Source organism: Barbus barbus (assembly GCF_936440315.1).
Source record: "Barbus barbus genome assembly, chromosome: 49".
NCBI lineage: Eukaryota > Metazoa > Chordata > Actinopteri > Cypriniformes > Cyprinidae > Barbus > Barbus barbus.
Window position 1 is genome coordinate 458,009 of NC_136727.1, and position 17,052 is coordinate 475,060.

A 17,052-nucleotide genomic window follows, 5' to 3' on the forward strand; every position below is an offset into this window, starting at 1 on the left:
TATGAAGCTAACAGTGAATAAAGCAGATATCTTCTTTGTTTTCATTCTGGATTATTGTTTTGAAAAGTGTTAATCAGACTATGTGAAATAATAAAATAAAATAAAATAAAAAAGAATAACGACAAAATACAAAGTGCAAAAAACAAATCTGAATTAAAATAATAAAATAAAAACTTTAATAAAAATAAATAAACATAAAAACCTAAAGACAACATATAATATAAATGTTTCTATTGTCTTTATAAGTTTCTTGTTTTGTGTTCTAATGTGTAAAAAGGCTACATTGTGAGATCAGTATTTTAAAAGGTAATAAAAGTTGGTTATTTTGTCTACTGTTATTGTTTATTTGATGAAGACTTGAGTCAGATTAGCTGCTCTCTGCCGCCCCCACGCTCCGCCCTCCTCGCCTCCGCCACGCCCCTCTTCTTCTATTTTTGGCCATGCCTTACTAAAGCGCCTGTGATTGGTCCGCGCGGCATCGGAGCGGAATGACCCGGATGTGCAAGCGCCGCCGTGCGCCGCACCCCTCCCCCGCAGGAGCCCGGATGAGGAAGTGCAGCGCTGACAGGGCTGGGTTCCGTCAGAGAGTCGAAGCCGAGCCGCGTCCAGACCGACCCGAACAGTGCCGCACAGCGACCCGAACCCACCTCCTCCGCCGCCTTCAGTCCCGTAGAGACTACCACCGAGCGCCGCAGACATGGTAAGAGCCGCCGCGGACGTGATTTGAGCCGATTCCCGTTTTAGGAAGAGACGCGACGCGCAGCGCCTCCCAGAATCCGAGCACAAGCCCACTATCATAGCACTACACTACACTACACTACACTACAGTACACACTACACTACACAACACTACACTACACTACAGTACAGTACACACTACACTACACTACACTACACAACACTACACTACACTACACTACAGTACAGTACACACTACACTACACTACAGTACAGTACACACTACACAACACACTACTGTACACACACACCACACTACAGTAAACAACACACTACACTACAGTACACACTACACTACACACTTCAGTACACACTACACTACAGTACACACTACACAACACACTGCTACACACTACAGTAAACACCACACTGCACACTACAGTACACACTACACTACACTACACACTTTAGTACACACTACACTACAGTACACACTACACAACACACTACTACACACTACACTACATACTAAACACAGCCAGAATAAACACTGAGGGCTGGAGTTCGACTTTAGTCTCAGATCAGCTCAGTATTTGAGGTAGTTTAGTGTCTTCTGAGGGGTTTAGTGTGTGTTTGGGGTTTAATGTTGCAGGTTTAGTGTTTGAAGGTTAGACTTTTGGGACCTTAAGATTATTTTTAGGGTTATTTGAGATCGTTTGGTGGGTCAGTATTTGAGATTTTAGTATTTATAATTCATGTTTTTGAGTTTAGTATTTGTATATGGTGTTTGTGAGGAATTTTGGATAGTATTAATTAAAACACTCGTGATGGTATTAATTAAAACACTCGTGATAGTATTAATTAAAACACTCGTGATAGTATTAATTAAAACACTCGTGATAGTATTAATTAAAACACTTGTGATAGTATTAACACTCGTGATAGTATTAATTAAAACACTCGTGATGGTATTAATTAAAACACTCGTGATGGTATTAATTAAAACACTCGTGATAGTATTAATTAAAACACTCGTGATAGTATTAATTAAAACACTCGTGATAGTATTAATTAAAACACTCGTGATGGTATTAATTAAAACACTCGTGATGGTATTAATTAAAACACTCGTGATGGTATTAATTAAAACACTCGTGATAGTATTAATTAAAACACTCGTGATAGTATTAATTAAAACACTCGTGATAGTATTAACACTCGTGATAGTATTAATTAAAACACTCGTGATAGTATTAATTAAAACACTCGTGATAGTATTAATTAAAACACTCGTGATAGTATTAATTAAAACACTCGTGGTGGTATTAATTAAAACACTCGTGATAGTATTAATTAAAACACTCGTGATAGTATTAATTAAAACACTTGTGATAGTATTAACACTCGTGATAGTATTAATTAAAACACTCGTGATAGTATTAATTAAAACACTCGTGATAGTATTAATTAAAACACTTGTGATAGTATTAATTAAAACACTCGTGATGGTATTAATTAAAACACTCGTGATAGTATTAATTAAAACACTCGTGATAGTATTAATTAAAACACTCGTGATAGTATTAATTAAAACACTTGTGATAGTATTAACACTCGTGATAGTATTAATTAAAACACTCGTGATAGTATTAATTAAAACACTCGTGATAGTATTAATTAAAACACTCGTGATGGTATTAATTAAAACACTCGTGATGGTATTAATTAAAACACTCGTGATAGTATTAATTAAAACACTCGTGATAGTATTAATTAAAACACTCGTGATAGTATTAATTAAAACACTTGTGATAGTATTAATTAAAACACTCGTGATGGTATTAATTAAAACACTCGTGATAGTATTAATTAAAACACTCGTGATGGTATTAATTAAAACACTCGTGATAGTATTAATTAAAACACTGTCGTTATAGTATTAATTAAAACACTGTCGTTATAGTATTAATTAAAACACTCGTGATAGTATTAATTAAAACACTCATTATAGTATTAATTAAAACACTGTCGTTATAGTATTAATTAAAACACTGTCGTTATAGTATTAATTAAAACACTATGTCCATTTGCGTCGGTTCAAAACTCCGTACAGTACTGTGTAAAATTAGTGTTTATTTCACGTGTGACATTTCTGTCGTTAAATTGTCTCTGAATAAAACTCCTCTAGTTTGAGTATTCAGGGCTGGTTTGAGGGTTCAAGTGTTGACCATTTAGGGTTTAGGACTTGTGTTTAGTGGTGTTTAGATGTTTTTGGGGTTTAGCAGTGTTTAGTGTTTATGTATCTGTTCAACTGTCAGAGGGGTTTTTAGTGTTTGGTTTGAATAATAAGTTAATTTAATATTGTGTTTTTTTTTGGATTTAGTATTTGATGTAGTTTAGTATTTGAGGGTTTTAGTATAGACTTTTACGGTTTGGGTCTTTTCTATTTTGGGGTTTATTTTAGGGGCCAGTATTTATTTATGTATCTGTTGTTTGAGTCATTGGGGGTTTAGTGTTTAATGTTGGGTTTTCTTGGGTTTAGTATTTATGGCAGTTTAGTGTTTGGGGTTTATGTCGTTTTGGTTTAGGTTCTAATTTGTTCAGAGGTGTTTTGGATGTCTAGTTGGGGGTATTTGAAGGTTTAGGGTGGTATTTTTGTTTTTAGTGTTTTAGGGGGTTTAGCTGGTGTTTTGGGGGTTTAATATAGGTTAGTGTTTGACGGTTTTAGTCAGTTCGTGATCAATATGTATATCATCATCATGTCCAGGTGGCTGATTAACAGAAGTGGTCATTTGCGTCAGTTCTAAACTGCTGATAATGTTGTGTATAGGAAGTGTTTATTTCACTTCAGCAGTATTGCGTGTAGAGCTGCCACTAACGACTAATTTTATTTCGATTAATCTATCAACTAATTTATCGATTAATCTAAACGATTAATTTCCCACACAAAAATCAACAATTTTACTGAAGAATATTTTATTAAACCAAATGAAATCCAAATTTCTATGAAATCCTTTTTTAAAGCAAAAGTGAAGTGCAACAGAGAGCAAGAAGCAGGTGTCCATCTCAGTCCAGATCACTGAATCAGTTCAGTATTATAGTGTTATAGTGTGAGAATGACATCATATCCACCTGTTCTAGTCTCATAATAATAACATCATCATCAAAATCACCTTTTAAAGGAGTATTTACCAGAAATATTATTTACCAGAATTTATTTAGGTGAAAAATGTAAATGTGCAGTATTTCTGAAAAAAAAAAAAAAAACTATAAAATCAATTAATTGGAGATTAATTTTGATTATTAAAATGTAATGGAACCATTAAAATGTTTGGAAAATAATGGAAAACAGAATTTGGTACAGATAACACTGTAAAACTCAATTAATTAGACAGGCTTTTTGATTAATACAATTAAAATAAAATATATATATAATTTTTTTTTGTTTTTTTTTTGTGGTAATAAAAATGGATTTAAGTGAACAATAGCTTTTAATGACTTAAAATACATATATAATAGCAATGATGCAATAATAATTAGTTCAAATAAAGTATCAAGAGCAAGAAATCATATGGTTTTATTGAACAAAACTGTTAAAATACATATTGTATTATAAACAATAGAGTTAATGTAGATTATGCATCACAACACAGCCCTGCAGGAGCGCCGACGGCCGGATGATTGTTTTTACACATTACTGCGATCTAATCCTTGTTTAATATTGACCGAGCACCATTTAATTCAAATGTCCACTTAATCTTTCATATTTGTCCATTTCTTTAGGACAGAAATGCTACAGTCGCTGTAATTAAATGAATATGTGGACATCTATCTGTGTAACTCAGAGTGAGGGGTGGAGCTTTTATTTTGAAATCGCGATTATCCTGTGTTTGTGTAGATTTATAAATGATTTACCTTAGAAATCTGATGAATTGGCGCACGTTGCGTTCCCAGATGGACGTTATAATAAACACAAACTCTCAACAGCATGCAGAGATGAGTTTGAGACGCTCCTCATGTAAATGATAACAGTTTCTGTGGAGCTGCTGTGAGACGCACGAGCTTAACTACACGCATGAAATAATTAAAGACCATATACTGTATTAGAACCGCATCGCATATAACTATTTAATTCAATCATGACGTTTGTGTTTGTGAATTCACAATTAAGCTTAATAATTTTTGAATGGGTTTAATATATCATGCTTGGAAACTAGTCTAATAATGTGTTTATGGATTCTCGTCCGTGAAATGCGCCACTTCCGGTATTTTGCCGGTTAGTCAACGCGAGCAAAATGAAGTCGACGATTTTTAAAAATCGACTAGTCGACTAAAATCGGCGAATCGCAACAGCCCTAATTGTGTGCACATTTGCTGTTATTAAATCATAAATGCTAATATCATAATTTGATTGTGAATCAGTCATTACTCATCAAGTCCTGCAGTTTCAGTCTTCAGGGCTGGTTTGAGGTTCTTTAAAGTATTAGACTTTAGGGCTTTGGGGCTTTATTATGGTGTTTACGCTAATAGTTGTTTATAGGCTTTGGAATCAGTATATGAGTATTTATGTATCTGATGTTTGAGTTTAACTGTCAGAAAGTTTTAGTGTTCGAGTGAAGTATTTGTTTGGTTTAATTTGGTGTTTGGATCTTGGATTTTTAGTGCATGAAGGTTAAAGTAGGCTAAAGTATTTTTTAATTTGAGAGGTGGAGGGGGGGCATTTTTAGACATATTTCAAAAATATATATTTATCTCATCTAAATGTTCATTTTTCTGTCGGTGAGACTAAATTTTGTGAGCATTCTCACCAGCTTATAAGCGCTGCCTTGTCTGTTGCATATGAGAAATATCAAATGATGAACAAAATAAAAGCGTAACGAAGCAGTGCTACTCATTTGAGACGGCCAGCGCGGACCGTTTATCAGCTCACACCAATAATTAATCACAGCGCCAGCAAACCAGTCCGAGCTCAGAACAGGTTTATAATGTTGCTGTGAGATTCTGCACAGAATTCAGTTCAAACAGGTCCGACAGAAGCACTAGCGCTAACTAGAACCATGGTGTTATGGCAGAAATAGGCAAATCTTAGTACATTATTCATTTCAAGGTTTGTTACCTTTTGAGAGAGAAAGTCAAACATTTCTACTTTTTGCTTTCCATTGTAAAATGATGAAATCACTATTATAAAATATCAAATCAAGAAATCAAATTTGGTCAAAGTTTTGCACTTTTTTTGTGTATGAAGTAAGAAAAGTAACGAAGTGCCTTGAAAAACAAGCTTTTCTTCATTTTGCGACTGAATCACACAAATAAAGTGTTCCTTTATAATCACTGATGTTGTCGGTCACTTATACTAATACTGTAGAAGAATAATGGTAGTAGACACGGAGCCTGTGTTCATGTTCGAGGGTTTTGGTGTTTGATGGATTGAGCGTTTCTTTGCTTTAACGTTGGGTTTTCTTGGATTTAGTTTGAGGGCTTGTTGTTTTTGCTTTAGGTGTTTTGGATGTTTTTCTTGGGTCAGTATTTGAGGGTTTAGTGTTTATGCGTGGGTTTAACTGTCAGAGGGAGTTTAGTATTTAATTTGCTCTAATGTTTCGTATTTGATGTAGTTTAGAGCTTGGGGCTTATGTTGTTTTTGGTTTAGGTGTTTGTTGTTTTGGATGTTTTGTGGTGTTCAATGCTTTAAGGTGGTATTTTGAGGGTTTAATATTTATCGGTTTAGTGTTTGAACATTTTAGTATTGAGAGTTTGGTATTTCAGTGTTTATTTCTTGGGTCAGTATTTGAGGGTTTAGTGTTTATGCTTGAGTTGAACTGTCAGAGTTTAGTGTTTGTTTGGGTTTTCCTGATTTTAGTGTTTAGGGTTCCTGTTGGTTCAGGTATTTGCTGTTTTAGAGGTGTTTTGTTGGGGATGTTTTAGGTGATATTTTGGGTGTTTGTCATTGGTTGGTTTAGTCTTTGAGGGTTTTGGTTAGTAATAGATCAATATGTATCTAAATCACCATCGTTAACAGAAGCAGTCATTTGTGTTGGTTCTAAAGTCTACTGAAGTGTTTAGCTGATGTTGATATCAGTATTTACTCATCAGTCAGTCATTTCTCTGATTGAATCTCCTGTAGCTTGGGTGTTCAGGGCTGGTTTGTTTGGTTTTAGTGTGGCAGTATTTTGACCGATGGAGTTCGAGGATGGATATATATGGAGAGAAACTCAGAAACTCACTTTACCATGACCAATGTTTACTAGCGGCTTTAGGCTTTAGCAGCAAGAGTTGGCAAGTGTTTAGATGTTCTTCTGGAACAGACGCTCTCAAACGTCCCGGAGCAGGTGGTTTGGCTCAGGGGTCACGTCTGCCTGCGACCTTTGACCCCTCACACATACGCGAGTGTAAACGCGGCGTCAGGAGCCGGAGGTGTCGCTACGTTCAGACGTCATGTGACTCTCTCTGAGTTCTCAAGGCAGTTTGTGTTTGTCCAGTGGTATCCTCTCGGATGGGAAACTAGAAACAGCCAGTCACCGTTAATGCTGAGCAGATGACAAGCAGGAAGTTTGAGGACGTTTCTTATTCTTGGCCTAAATGAGAGTTTCCCAGACCAGAAGATTATAATAGCGATGACAGCACTGAATTAACTCCAACAATGTTAATAACTGCTAAAGGTTAGTCAACTGTGGATTTCTGCTAAATCTAACTCAAATAAGGCAACATTTCTGTTTAGGGTTTTCATCTATTTTATATTTTTGTCAGTTAATGGAAAAAATATGAATAGTTTTAGTCATTTTAGTACTGCAACCGAAACTTGAACGAAAATAAAAACGTTTAAGTTAAATTTTTAACCAAAACTGACAATTTTCATTGAATTAAATAAAGATGAAAAACTTTATTAAATAACTTTACATTTCTGATTTCCGTACAAATGTAAGTTTTTCATCTAATATTTGTTCGTTCAAATGTATTTAAAATAATTAAATAGCTTGAAGTTTTAGTACTTAAACATTTTATGCCATTGCAACATTTCTAATTTTAAGTTTTTTTAGTATTTGTTTTATTTCATAGTTTTATGTTTATTATTTTAGCACTTGGACATAATTTAGGGTAAATGTACACATTACGCTCACTTCCATTTTTGAGCTCAGATTATAAAAAGACAAAATAATGAATTATCCTACTTGATGTGTTTGTTATTATATACCTCCTGTAATTTCAAGTCAATCAGATCATTAATAAATATTACATGAAATGTATTAATAATGGTTGCTGCTCCATTAATCTCAGTGTGCTCTCTTGAAGCTCTTCCACACTGAACATCTATATAAATACTTCAGAAACACACTTTAAATATTAACTGATGGCTGTCACTAAGTTAAGTTAAGTTAAGTGATTTTCTATGGATTCTGTGACTCAAATCCACAGACTGGCTCTGATCTTTGGGAACTAGCATCATCTTCTCCAGACTGTAAATCTGTGGAAATCAGGACAGAAATCATGTGTACTCCAGCCGTAAGAGACTAGAGATAAGATTACATCCATTTAATAAGAGCTTCATAATGAGGCTAGTTTCCGTGTTCATCTCCATGAATCAAATGTTGTATTGATTTGTTTTATCTGATTTTTGAATGTTATTTAGCTGAAAGTGGACTAGTCTAGATGTGGATATGTGTTGTAATGTAATGTATTTCTGTGATCTGCAGCTGTATTTTCAGCATCATTACTGCAGTCTTCAGTGTCACATGATCTTCAGAAATCATAATAATATACTGATTTACTGCTCAACAAACATTTCTGATTATTATCAATGTTGAACACAGTTGTGCTGCTCAATATTTTAGTGGAAACTGTGATGCATGTTATTTTTCAGGATTGACAGATGAATATAAAGTTGAAAAGCGCAGTATTTTGTGTGTTGATAGCGTTGTTAATGTGTTTCTCTGCAGAACGAGCAGCAGTTGGACTGTGCGCTGGACCTGATGAGGCGTTTGCCTCCGCAGCAGATCGAGAAGAACCTCAGCGACCTCATCGACCTGGTCAGTGTGTGTCATCGTGTTTGTGATGGCTTGTTCCGCAGCTATCGTTAGTGACTCTGCTTCATTCCCGCGGTGGTGTCTGAATTAAAGCTCAGCTAAGAATGACACTCTCGCTCGTAGACATGTGCCGTATTCGGTAATGCGATATATCACGATAATGAACATGCACGATATTCATATCATGGGCACTTACCGCGAATAATTATTTTTATTATTTCTGTTTAGCATTCATTTATATTTATTTTAGTTTGAGTAATTTTAGTACTTAAACGTTTTATTTCAGTTAGTTGCCTAGGCAACATTGTAGTTTAAATAGTTTAATTCAAAAATTAGAATAGTTTAATTTTAGTCAGTTGCCATGGAAAAAGTTCTGAAGTTATACGTTTTTTTAATCTAATATTTGACACATTATAAACATCTCATATTTATTTTATTTCATCTTTATTTCAATTAATTAAAAGAAAATGTGAATATTACTTTCAGTAATTTAGTACTTTTTATTTTCTGATTTTTTTTTTACATTTTTGTAATGTAGTAAAATAAAAGCATCTCATTTATTTTATTTTATTAAAGTTATTTTAAGTTAGATTTTTTATCTAATATTTATTTTGTCATCTTTATTTCCAATAATGAAAAAATGTGACTTTAAAATATTTTTGTTAGTTAGTTGCCAAGACAACATTTAAAATTTTTAGTCAAGTTTAAGTTTTTCAGCTAATATTTGTTTATTTCATTCTTTATTTCAAATCCTTCCATTTTAACACTTCAACTTAAACATGATTTTATTTCAGTAAGTAACCATGAGAACACTTCTCATTTTTGTTTACAAAACGCGTGAGAGTCTGCGCTCGTGTGAGAGTGTGTGTGCGCGCGTGTGTGTGAGAGAGAGAGAGTGTGGAGAGTGTGTGTGTGTGAGAGTGTGTGTCGGGCGGTTATTAGCGAGCGTGTTCATCACACAGCAAGCGGTCAGATGTTTCACAAGGTTTTGAAAGGGATTGATTGTTAATAATGAGCGTCTGACAGTAATTCACTTCCTCTAATGGTGTGTGTGTGTGTCAGGTGCCCAGTCTGTGTGAGGACCTGCTGTCGTCGGTGGATCAGCCGCTGAAGATCGCGCGTGATAAAGTCGTGGGTAAAGACTATCTGCTCTGCGACTACAACCGTGATGGAGACTCCTACAGGTGCGTCGGCATCTAACACAGACTCAGACTCGATCACGCTGCTCTTTTACACACACTCAATGTCTGTCTTTACCAAAAGTGAAAGGATTTATTTGCTTTTGATCAGGTTTTAAAAGATTAGTTTTATGCAGAATCCAGAAAGGTTGAATAATAAAAGATGTTTGTAAGGAAAAATAAACTGAATTTGAGAGAAATAAATTGGATTTAAAATGGCCCTAAACATTTGGTTGAACTTTTAAGTTATTAAATTGTATAAGTTTCATGATTTCGATTAACTGGACATGCTTTTTGATTATTAAACTTTTTAATTTAACAGAATGCAGAAAAAAAACTATTCAGATTAAAAACTGAATCCAGGGAAATTAAATTAAATCAAAATGAGAAAAAAAAAGGCAAACCAGAAAAAATGAAGGTATAAAACGCAGGATTTGGAAAAAATAAAAACTGAGTTTGAGGAAAAAAATAAAACCAATTTCATAGGGCCTTAAAAATGTAATTTGTCATTGTTCAGTTGCGTAAGTTTCATGATTTCAATAAATCAGCCGTGCTTTTTGATTACTGAAGCAATGCAAGGGAGTCCAGAAGAATTTGGTGAGTAATGAAGAGTTCTGTTGGTGTTTGTTTCTCTCAGATCCCCCTGGAGTAATAAATACGAGCCTCCGATCGACGACGGCGCCATGCCCTCGGCTCGTCTGCGCAAGCTGGAGGTGGAGGCCAACAACGCCTTCGACCAGTACAGAGACCTGTGAGGACACGCCCCCGACACGCCCCCACGCTCTGATTGGCCGGGAGCCTGACTCAAGCTCTCTCTCTCTCTCGCAGGTATTTCGAGGGCGGGGTTTCCTCCGTCTACCTGTGGGATCTGGATCACGGATTCGCCGGAGTCATCCTCATCAAGAAAGCTGGAGACGGCTCCAAGAAGATCAAGGGATGCTGGGACTCCATCCACGTGGTGGAGGTGCAGGTGAGCCGGCGCGCCACTTCCTGTGCAGACAGGAAGTCCGTGTCTATTGTAGAACTCGTATCATTAGTCAAGCTCAACTATTCAACACTGCTACTGAAATTATTCAAACTTTACAAATTATACAAGAATTTATTAAAATAAATAAAAACTTAGATTTATGAAAAAAAAAAATTGTTTTTTGCTTTATTACATTTATTTTACTTATTTATTTGGTATGGTTTTTGAAATGCCAAAGTTTCATTGTGATTTTATGAAGTGATATTTTACTTTTAAAAAATTATAATAATTACAATATATAATTTACAATGTTTTTTATACGTTTTGAGGGATCTGGTAAAAAAAAGTGTATTGTTTCAAAGTCTCTTCTGCTCAACGAGACTGCATTTATTTGATCAAAAATATGGACAAAAAATACATTTTGTGAAATAATTTTACAATTTAAAATAACTATTTTCTATCTCAGAATTACTTTAAAAGTTTGATATTTCTTGTAAATAACAATCACACAAGTCATGGTTTTAAACTGCGCCCCAAATCTTTGTCATGACATGAAAACATTAAACAGATTAGCCAAACACATTCATCTTGACCTCCTGAGGTCTGCTGTTGTCTGAAGATTGAGCTGCTCTGTTCAGTTTGACTGTGTGTGTGTGTGTGTGTGTTTCAGGAGAAGTCCAGCGGACGCACGGCTCACTATAAACTGACGTCGACCGTCATGCTGTGGCTCCAGACCACCAAAACCGGCTCGGGCACCATGAACCTGGGCGGCAGCCTCACCCGACAGGTACAGCTTTAACCCCAGCTCTACTTATAGCACTCAGTGGAGTCATGTGACCGCTTCGGGTTACCGTGTGTGTGTGTGTGTGTGTGTGTGTGTGTTCAGATGGAGAAAGATGAGACGGTCAGCGAATCCTCTCCTCACATCGCTAACATCGGCCGCCTAGTAGAGGTGATTCTCTCACGCAGACGCTAGTTTAGCTCACATGTGTCGTCATACACACTCAAACTCTCTCTCTCTGTGTGTGTGTGTGTCAGGACATGGAGAACAAGATCCGCTCCACTCTCAACGAGATCTACTTCGGCAAAACCAAGGACATCGTCAACGGCCTGAGGTACGTTACACGCCTCGACACAAACGCTAGGGCTGGGCGCTTTGACAAATTCAAATCTACTTTTTTTTTTCAGAACGTTTGACCAATTCTTGTTTTTTATGATTTTTAACTAGTCAACTTGAGAATGTAACTACAACATGATTCAAGTAACTTGTTCTTTATTAACCCTCTAGTTAAAGACAATTCTATTCCAAGTGCAGCACATGAAGATGTAAATGTTAAACAAATCGCTTGTTAAATATCTTCTTACGCTCTTTTCTCTTTACTGGTATCATTGATATATTGTCAAAGTGTCCACAGTAATTCTAACGTTTGGTAATATTTCTATTCAAAATCACGATTCCTGTGTGTGGAAAAACATTAAATTCGCATTAATGGCTCAAATCTGAAAAAAGGCCCAGGCCTAGCTAGAACAGATGATTTTCTGCGTTCTGGATCACCTGATGCAGAAATACTGTTTCCTGCAGCAACACAAATCAACGCATCGGTGTCCTGCGGCGCTTTCAATGGCTGTGCTCAACAACTGATTCATGACTGAATGATTCTTTGAATGAACCGACTCTCAGACTCACTGATTCACAATCGCTGTTTATTATTTTAATAATAGTAATTGATTCAGTGGGTACACTGAAAAAAATTATCCATTGAATTTACAAAAAAAAATTTAAGGTAAGTGGTTGCAATCAATTTATTTTAGCAACATTTAAATAAACAAATTTAGCTGACTAACTTTCAACTTTTTTTTATTTAAAAGTAACTAAAATAAATAGTTTGCAACCACTTACCTTAAAAAAAAATTGTTTCATTTTTTTTTTTCAGTGTACAATTCAGTAAACTCATTCAGACAGTAACTTCTGAGTTAGCGAGTCATCTTGAATGAATCATTCAAAGAACTGGTTCATAAGAGTCATTTGTTTATGAATCAGACTGTACTGGTCGTGGTGTATGGTATTGCACACAGCCAGTGAAAAATACTGAATGGATTGACGTGTTTTTCTTTTATGAATCAGAAAATTTAAATTTTTACCCAGCTTCCAAGTTTCTGATATGAATGTCCAATACAGTTTTGTTTTAAGTCACTTATTACGTTAACAAATATACTTACTCATATTTAATGTTTTTGTTTCATTTTGTATACAGATTTAGATTCATTACAGAGTCTGATTCATTACAGATTCAAATGAATTACAGCTTCATTATAGATTCAGATTCATTACAGATTCATTACAGAATCCGATTCATTATAGAGTCAGATTCATTAGATTCATTACAGATTCAGGTTCATTATAGAGTCAGATTCATTACAGAGTCAGATTCATTACAGAGTCAGATTCATTAGATTCATTACAGAATCAGATTCATTACAGATTCAGGTTCATTACAGAGTCAGATACATTACAGAATCAGATTCATTACAGAGTCAGATTCATTAGATTCATTACAGAATCAGATTCATTATAGAGTCAGGTTCATTACAGAATCAGATTCATTACAGATTCAGGTTCATTACAGAGTCAGATAAATTACAGAATCAGATTAATTATCGATTCAGATTCATTACAGATTCAGCTTCATTACATTCATTACAGAATCCGATTCATTATAGAGTCAGATTCATTAGATTCATTACAGATTCAGGTTCATTATAGAGTCAGATTCATTACAGAGTCAGATTCATTACATTCATTACAGAATCCGATTCATTATAGAGTCAGATTCATTAGATTCATTACAGATTCAGGTTCATTATAGAGTCAGATTCATTACAGAATCAGATTCATTACAGAATCAGATTCATTACAGATTCAGGTTCATTACAGAGTCAGATACATTACAGAATCAGGTTCATTACAGAGTCAGATTCATTAGATTCATTACAGAATCAGATTCATTACAGAATCAGATTCATTACAGATTCAGGTTCATTACAGAGTCAGATACATTACAGAATCAGATTCATTACAGAGTCAGATTCATTAGATTCATTACAGAATCAGATTCATTATAGAGTCAGGTTCATTACAGAATCAGATTCATTACAGATTCAGGTTCATTACAGAGTCAGATAAATTACAGAATCAGATTAATTATCAATTCAGGTTCATTACAGAATCAGATTCATTACAGAGTCAGATTCATTAGATTCATTACAGATTCAGGTTCATTATAGAGTCAGATTCATTACAGAATCAGATTCATTACAGAGTCAGATTCATTAGATTCATTACAGAATCAGATTCATTACAGATTCAGGTTCATTACAGAGTCAGATAAATTACAGAATCAGATTAATTATCGATTCAGATTCATTACAGATTCAGCTTCATTTGGTTCCTTGTTGATTCCTGTCATTCCCAGTGTTCTTCCTGCTTTGGTTCTGTTGAGGTTTCCTCATATTTTCACTCTCTGTCTGTCTGTCTGTGGTTCTCGGGCTCCAGATCTATCGAGTCTCTCCCTGATAATCAAAAGTACCGCCAGCTGCAGCGGGAGCTCTCTCAGGTTCTGACCCAGCGTCAGATCTACATTGACTAGGGTCAGAGCTGTTTGCGTGTGTTCACCTGCAGACCACCTTAACAGACACACTAACTGCATGCAGGTGCATTCTGGGTACAGCTCATCAATATTAACGAGTGTTCGTAAACCTCCAGTGTGGTTGAAACTGTAGTTTAATGTAGTGTTTATGAGGTCAATTCGTTTTTATTGCACAGTTGAGTTGTTTTCTCAGGGTTTGCATGGGTCCTTAAAAGTCTTACATTTGGTTTCATCAAATTTAAGGCTATAAAAAAATCCTAAATAGTATAATAAAAGTATTCATCATTATGAAGCACCATTGATGAATTGACACCGTTTTTATATTATAATATGTTGTAGATGGTTATAAGATGCATATTTTATGTCTTTCATCTTTTTTTTCATCAAGTAGTAAAGCATAAACATTTCAAAATAAGAGTATTTGAGACTTGTTTATAAGTAGTCCCTCATTATGCAGAACATTTTTTTTCTTTACTTAAAATTATTGCTATTTTCTCCCATATTTCCCTTCTTTTTTTGAATGAGCAGCTAAACTATTACGACATTAAACTTTCAAAATAAGAGTCCCAGTGTATTTCAGGCGTGTTTAGTATTAAAAGTCCCTTAATGTATAATCTTTTTATCCTGGCTATTATTGGTATTTTGGTCACACAATAAACAATGACATTTAAACCATTAAACTTTACATGAAAATGTCTTTAAACTAGTGCTGTGAAAAGATTAATCGCATCCAAAATAAGTGTTTGTTTACATAATATATGTATGTGTACTGAGTATATTTATAATGTATATATAAATACACACATACAGTATACATTTTGAAAATATTTACATTTATATATATTTATATTCTTATTTTACATTATATGTAAGTATATTTAATATATAAACATAACATATTTTTCTTAAATATGTACATGTGTGTGTATTTATATATACATAATCAATATACACAGTCTACACATATATTATGTAAACAAAAACTTTTATTTTGTATGCGATTAATCGTGATTAATCGTTTGACAGCACTACTTTAAACTCATTATCGTATCAGCAAAATCCAATATGGATGGACCTCTACTTTGTGTGTATTGATTTTAATACATGTCTTGAGTGTTTTAGCCTGTTTTGCCTGTTTAATAAAGTAAATATCTGAGATACCTGATTTATTTTAAGGTTGTATGGGTTTGTTCTGTAACCGCATGGGGTGTTCATTTTATTTGTGCAGGTCTTGGATTTTAAAACTCCAGAACCCCTGTTCTCTGTATGCTGATGAATAAAACCTGTCTCACTCGTTTCTTTCGTGTTTTTCAGGAGCGTTCAGACGCTGGCGGATAAATTAAAGCAGAAGGCTCTGAATGACGACCTGTTGCACGCGCTTAGCCAACGCAGCAAACAGCAAAGCTAGAGACGATCACCTGCCCGTCTCTCTCTCTCTCTCTCTCTCTCTCTCTCTCTCTCTCCACCTCACGGCTGTCTGTCTCCATCTGCGCAAAGCAAAGGAAAAAGGAGAAAAGGCTACGCTTTTTGTTTTTGTATTTCGGCTCGTGTTTCACCTCGCCTGTCTCTCTCTCTCTGGTCTGTAATCATGTAGTATTAAGACGGTGTCTGATTGGCTCTCGGTGACATCATCGCAGTGGGGGGCGGAGCCTCCATCAGAAGAACAAGTTTTCTTGTAGTTTTCTCACCCGTCACATACGCGCGTCAGGAATAAATGAGGAGCGGGTGATTTATATAAATATATATATAAAAATATATAAATATCCACAAGTATGTATGTATTATGACCATTGTCTTGCTGTTAATATTAAACTTTCTGCTTAAGTCCATGCAGGCGAGTGTGTGTTTAACGCATGTTTGTGTCATTGAGCAGCATATTCCTCTCTGTCCATCTGGGAGCGTCAGACGGTTTCGTTGTTTTCTTCGGGGTGGATTATTATTTGAGGTTTTTTTTTTCCTTTTGGCCGGTTTATTTTTTATTTTTTGTAAAGCTTACAGTTTATGTTGTATTAGGGCCTCCTGCAACAATAAAAACAGGAAAAACTCAATCTGCGCGCTTTGCATTTGTATAAAACGTTTTCTGGGTTTCTCACAAGTAATTGAATCATGTCTCTGGTATCACAATCACTCTCTTCTCACATAATCAGTTACACATAATCAATATTTCATGAGCATTTATTTGTTTTCTAAGCAGCCGTGTAATAGCCATGTCGTTATCACAAATTACACACATTGCTTTCAACTGCTCTGGTGATTTAATCTTAACGGAATGAATAATCCCATAAATCTGTTTGTGGTTGTCGAGGGGAGATTTAGTCATCTAGTGGGACAAATCTTTATAGGCTTTATATACGGGGAAGCTTTTAAAAAATCTTTTGATACAATTTAAAAAAAGTAAAGAGTGTAAAGACCATCGACTCTACCGTGCGACTCCACCAGGCAGGGACACCGGCAAGGGATAGTAGTAGCTTTTTATTTAATTTTTTCATTGATATGTTTATTATTGAAATGTCGTTGTTATATGCATGTCAATTTTATTTAATTTCTTTATTTTCTTAAATATG

General features: G+C 35.0%; 1 protein-coding gene across 1 annotated transcript; it reads left to right on the top strand.

Moving 5' to 3' along the window:
• The first annotated feature begins 535 nt into the window (after positions 1-535).
• Positions 536-16,536, top strand: LOC306867737 (F-actin-capping protein subunit beta-like). Its single transcript, XM_079413581.1, has 9 exons — positions 536-700; positions 8,610-8,699; positions 9,759-9,880; positions 10,512-10,625; positions 10,703-10,844; positions 11,512-11,628; positions 11,728-11,793; positions 11,880-11,956; positions 15,803-16,536. The coding sequence occupies exons 1-9, from the start codon at positions 698-700 to the stop codon at positions 15,894-15,896; spliced, it is 825 nt and encodes a 274-aa protein (XP_079269707.1). The 5' UTR covers positions 536-697; the 3' UTR covers positions 15,897-16,536.
• Positions 16,537-17,052: the final 516 nt, after the last annotated feature.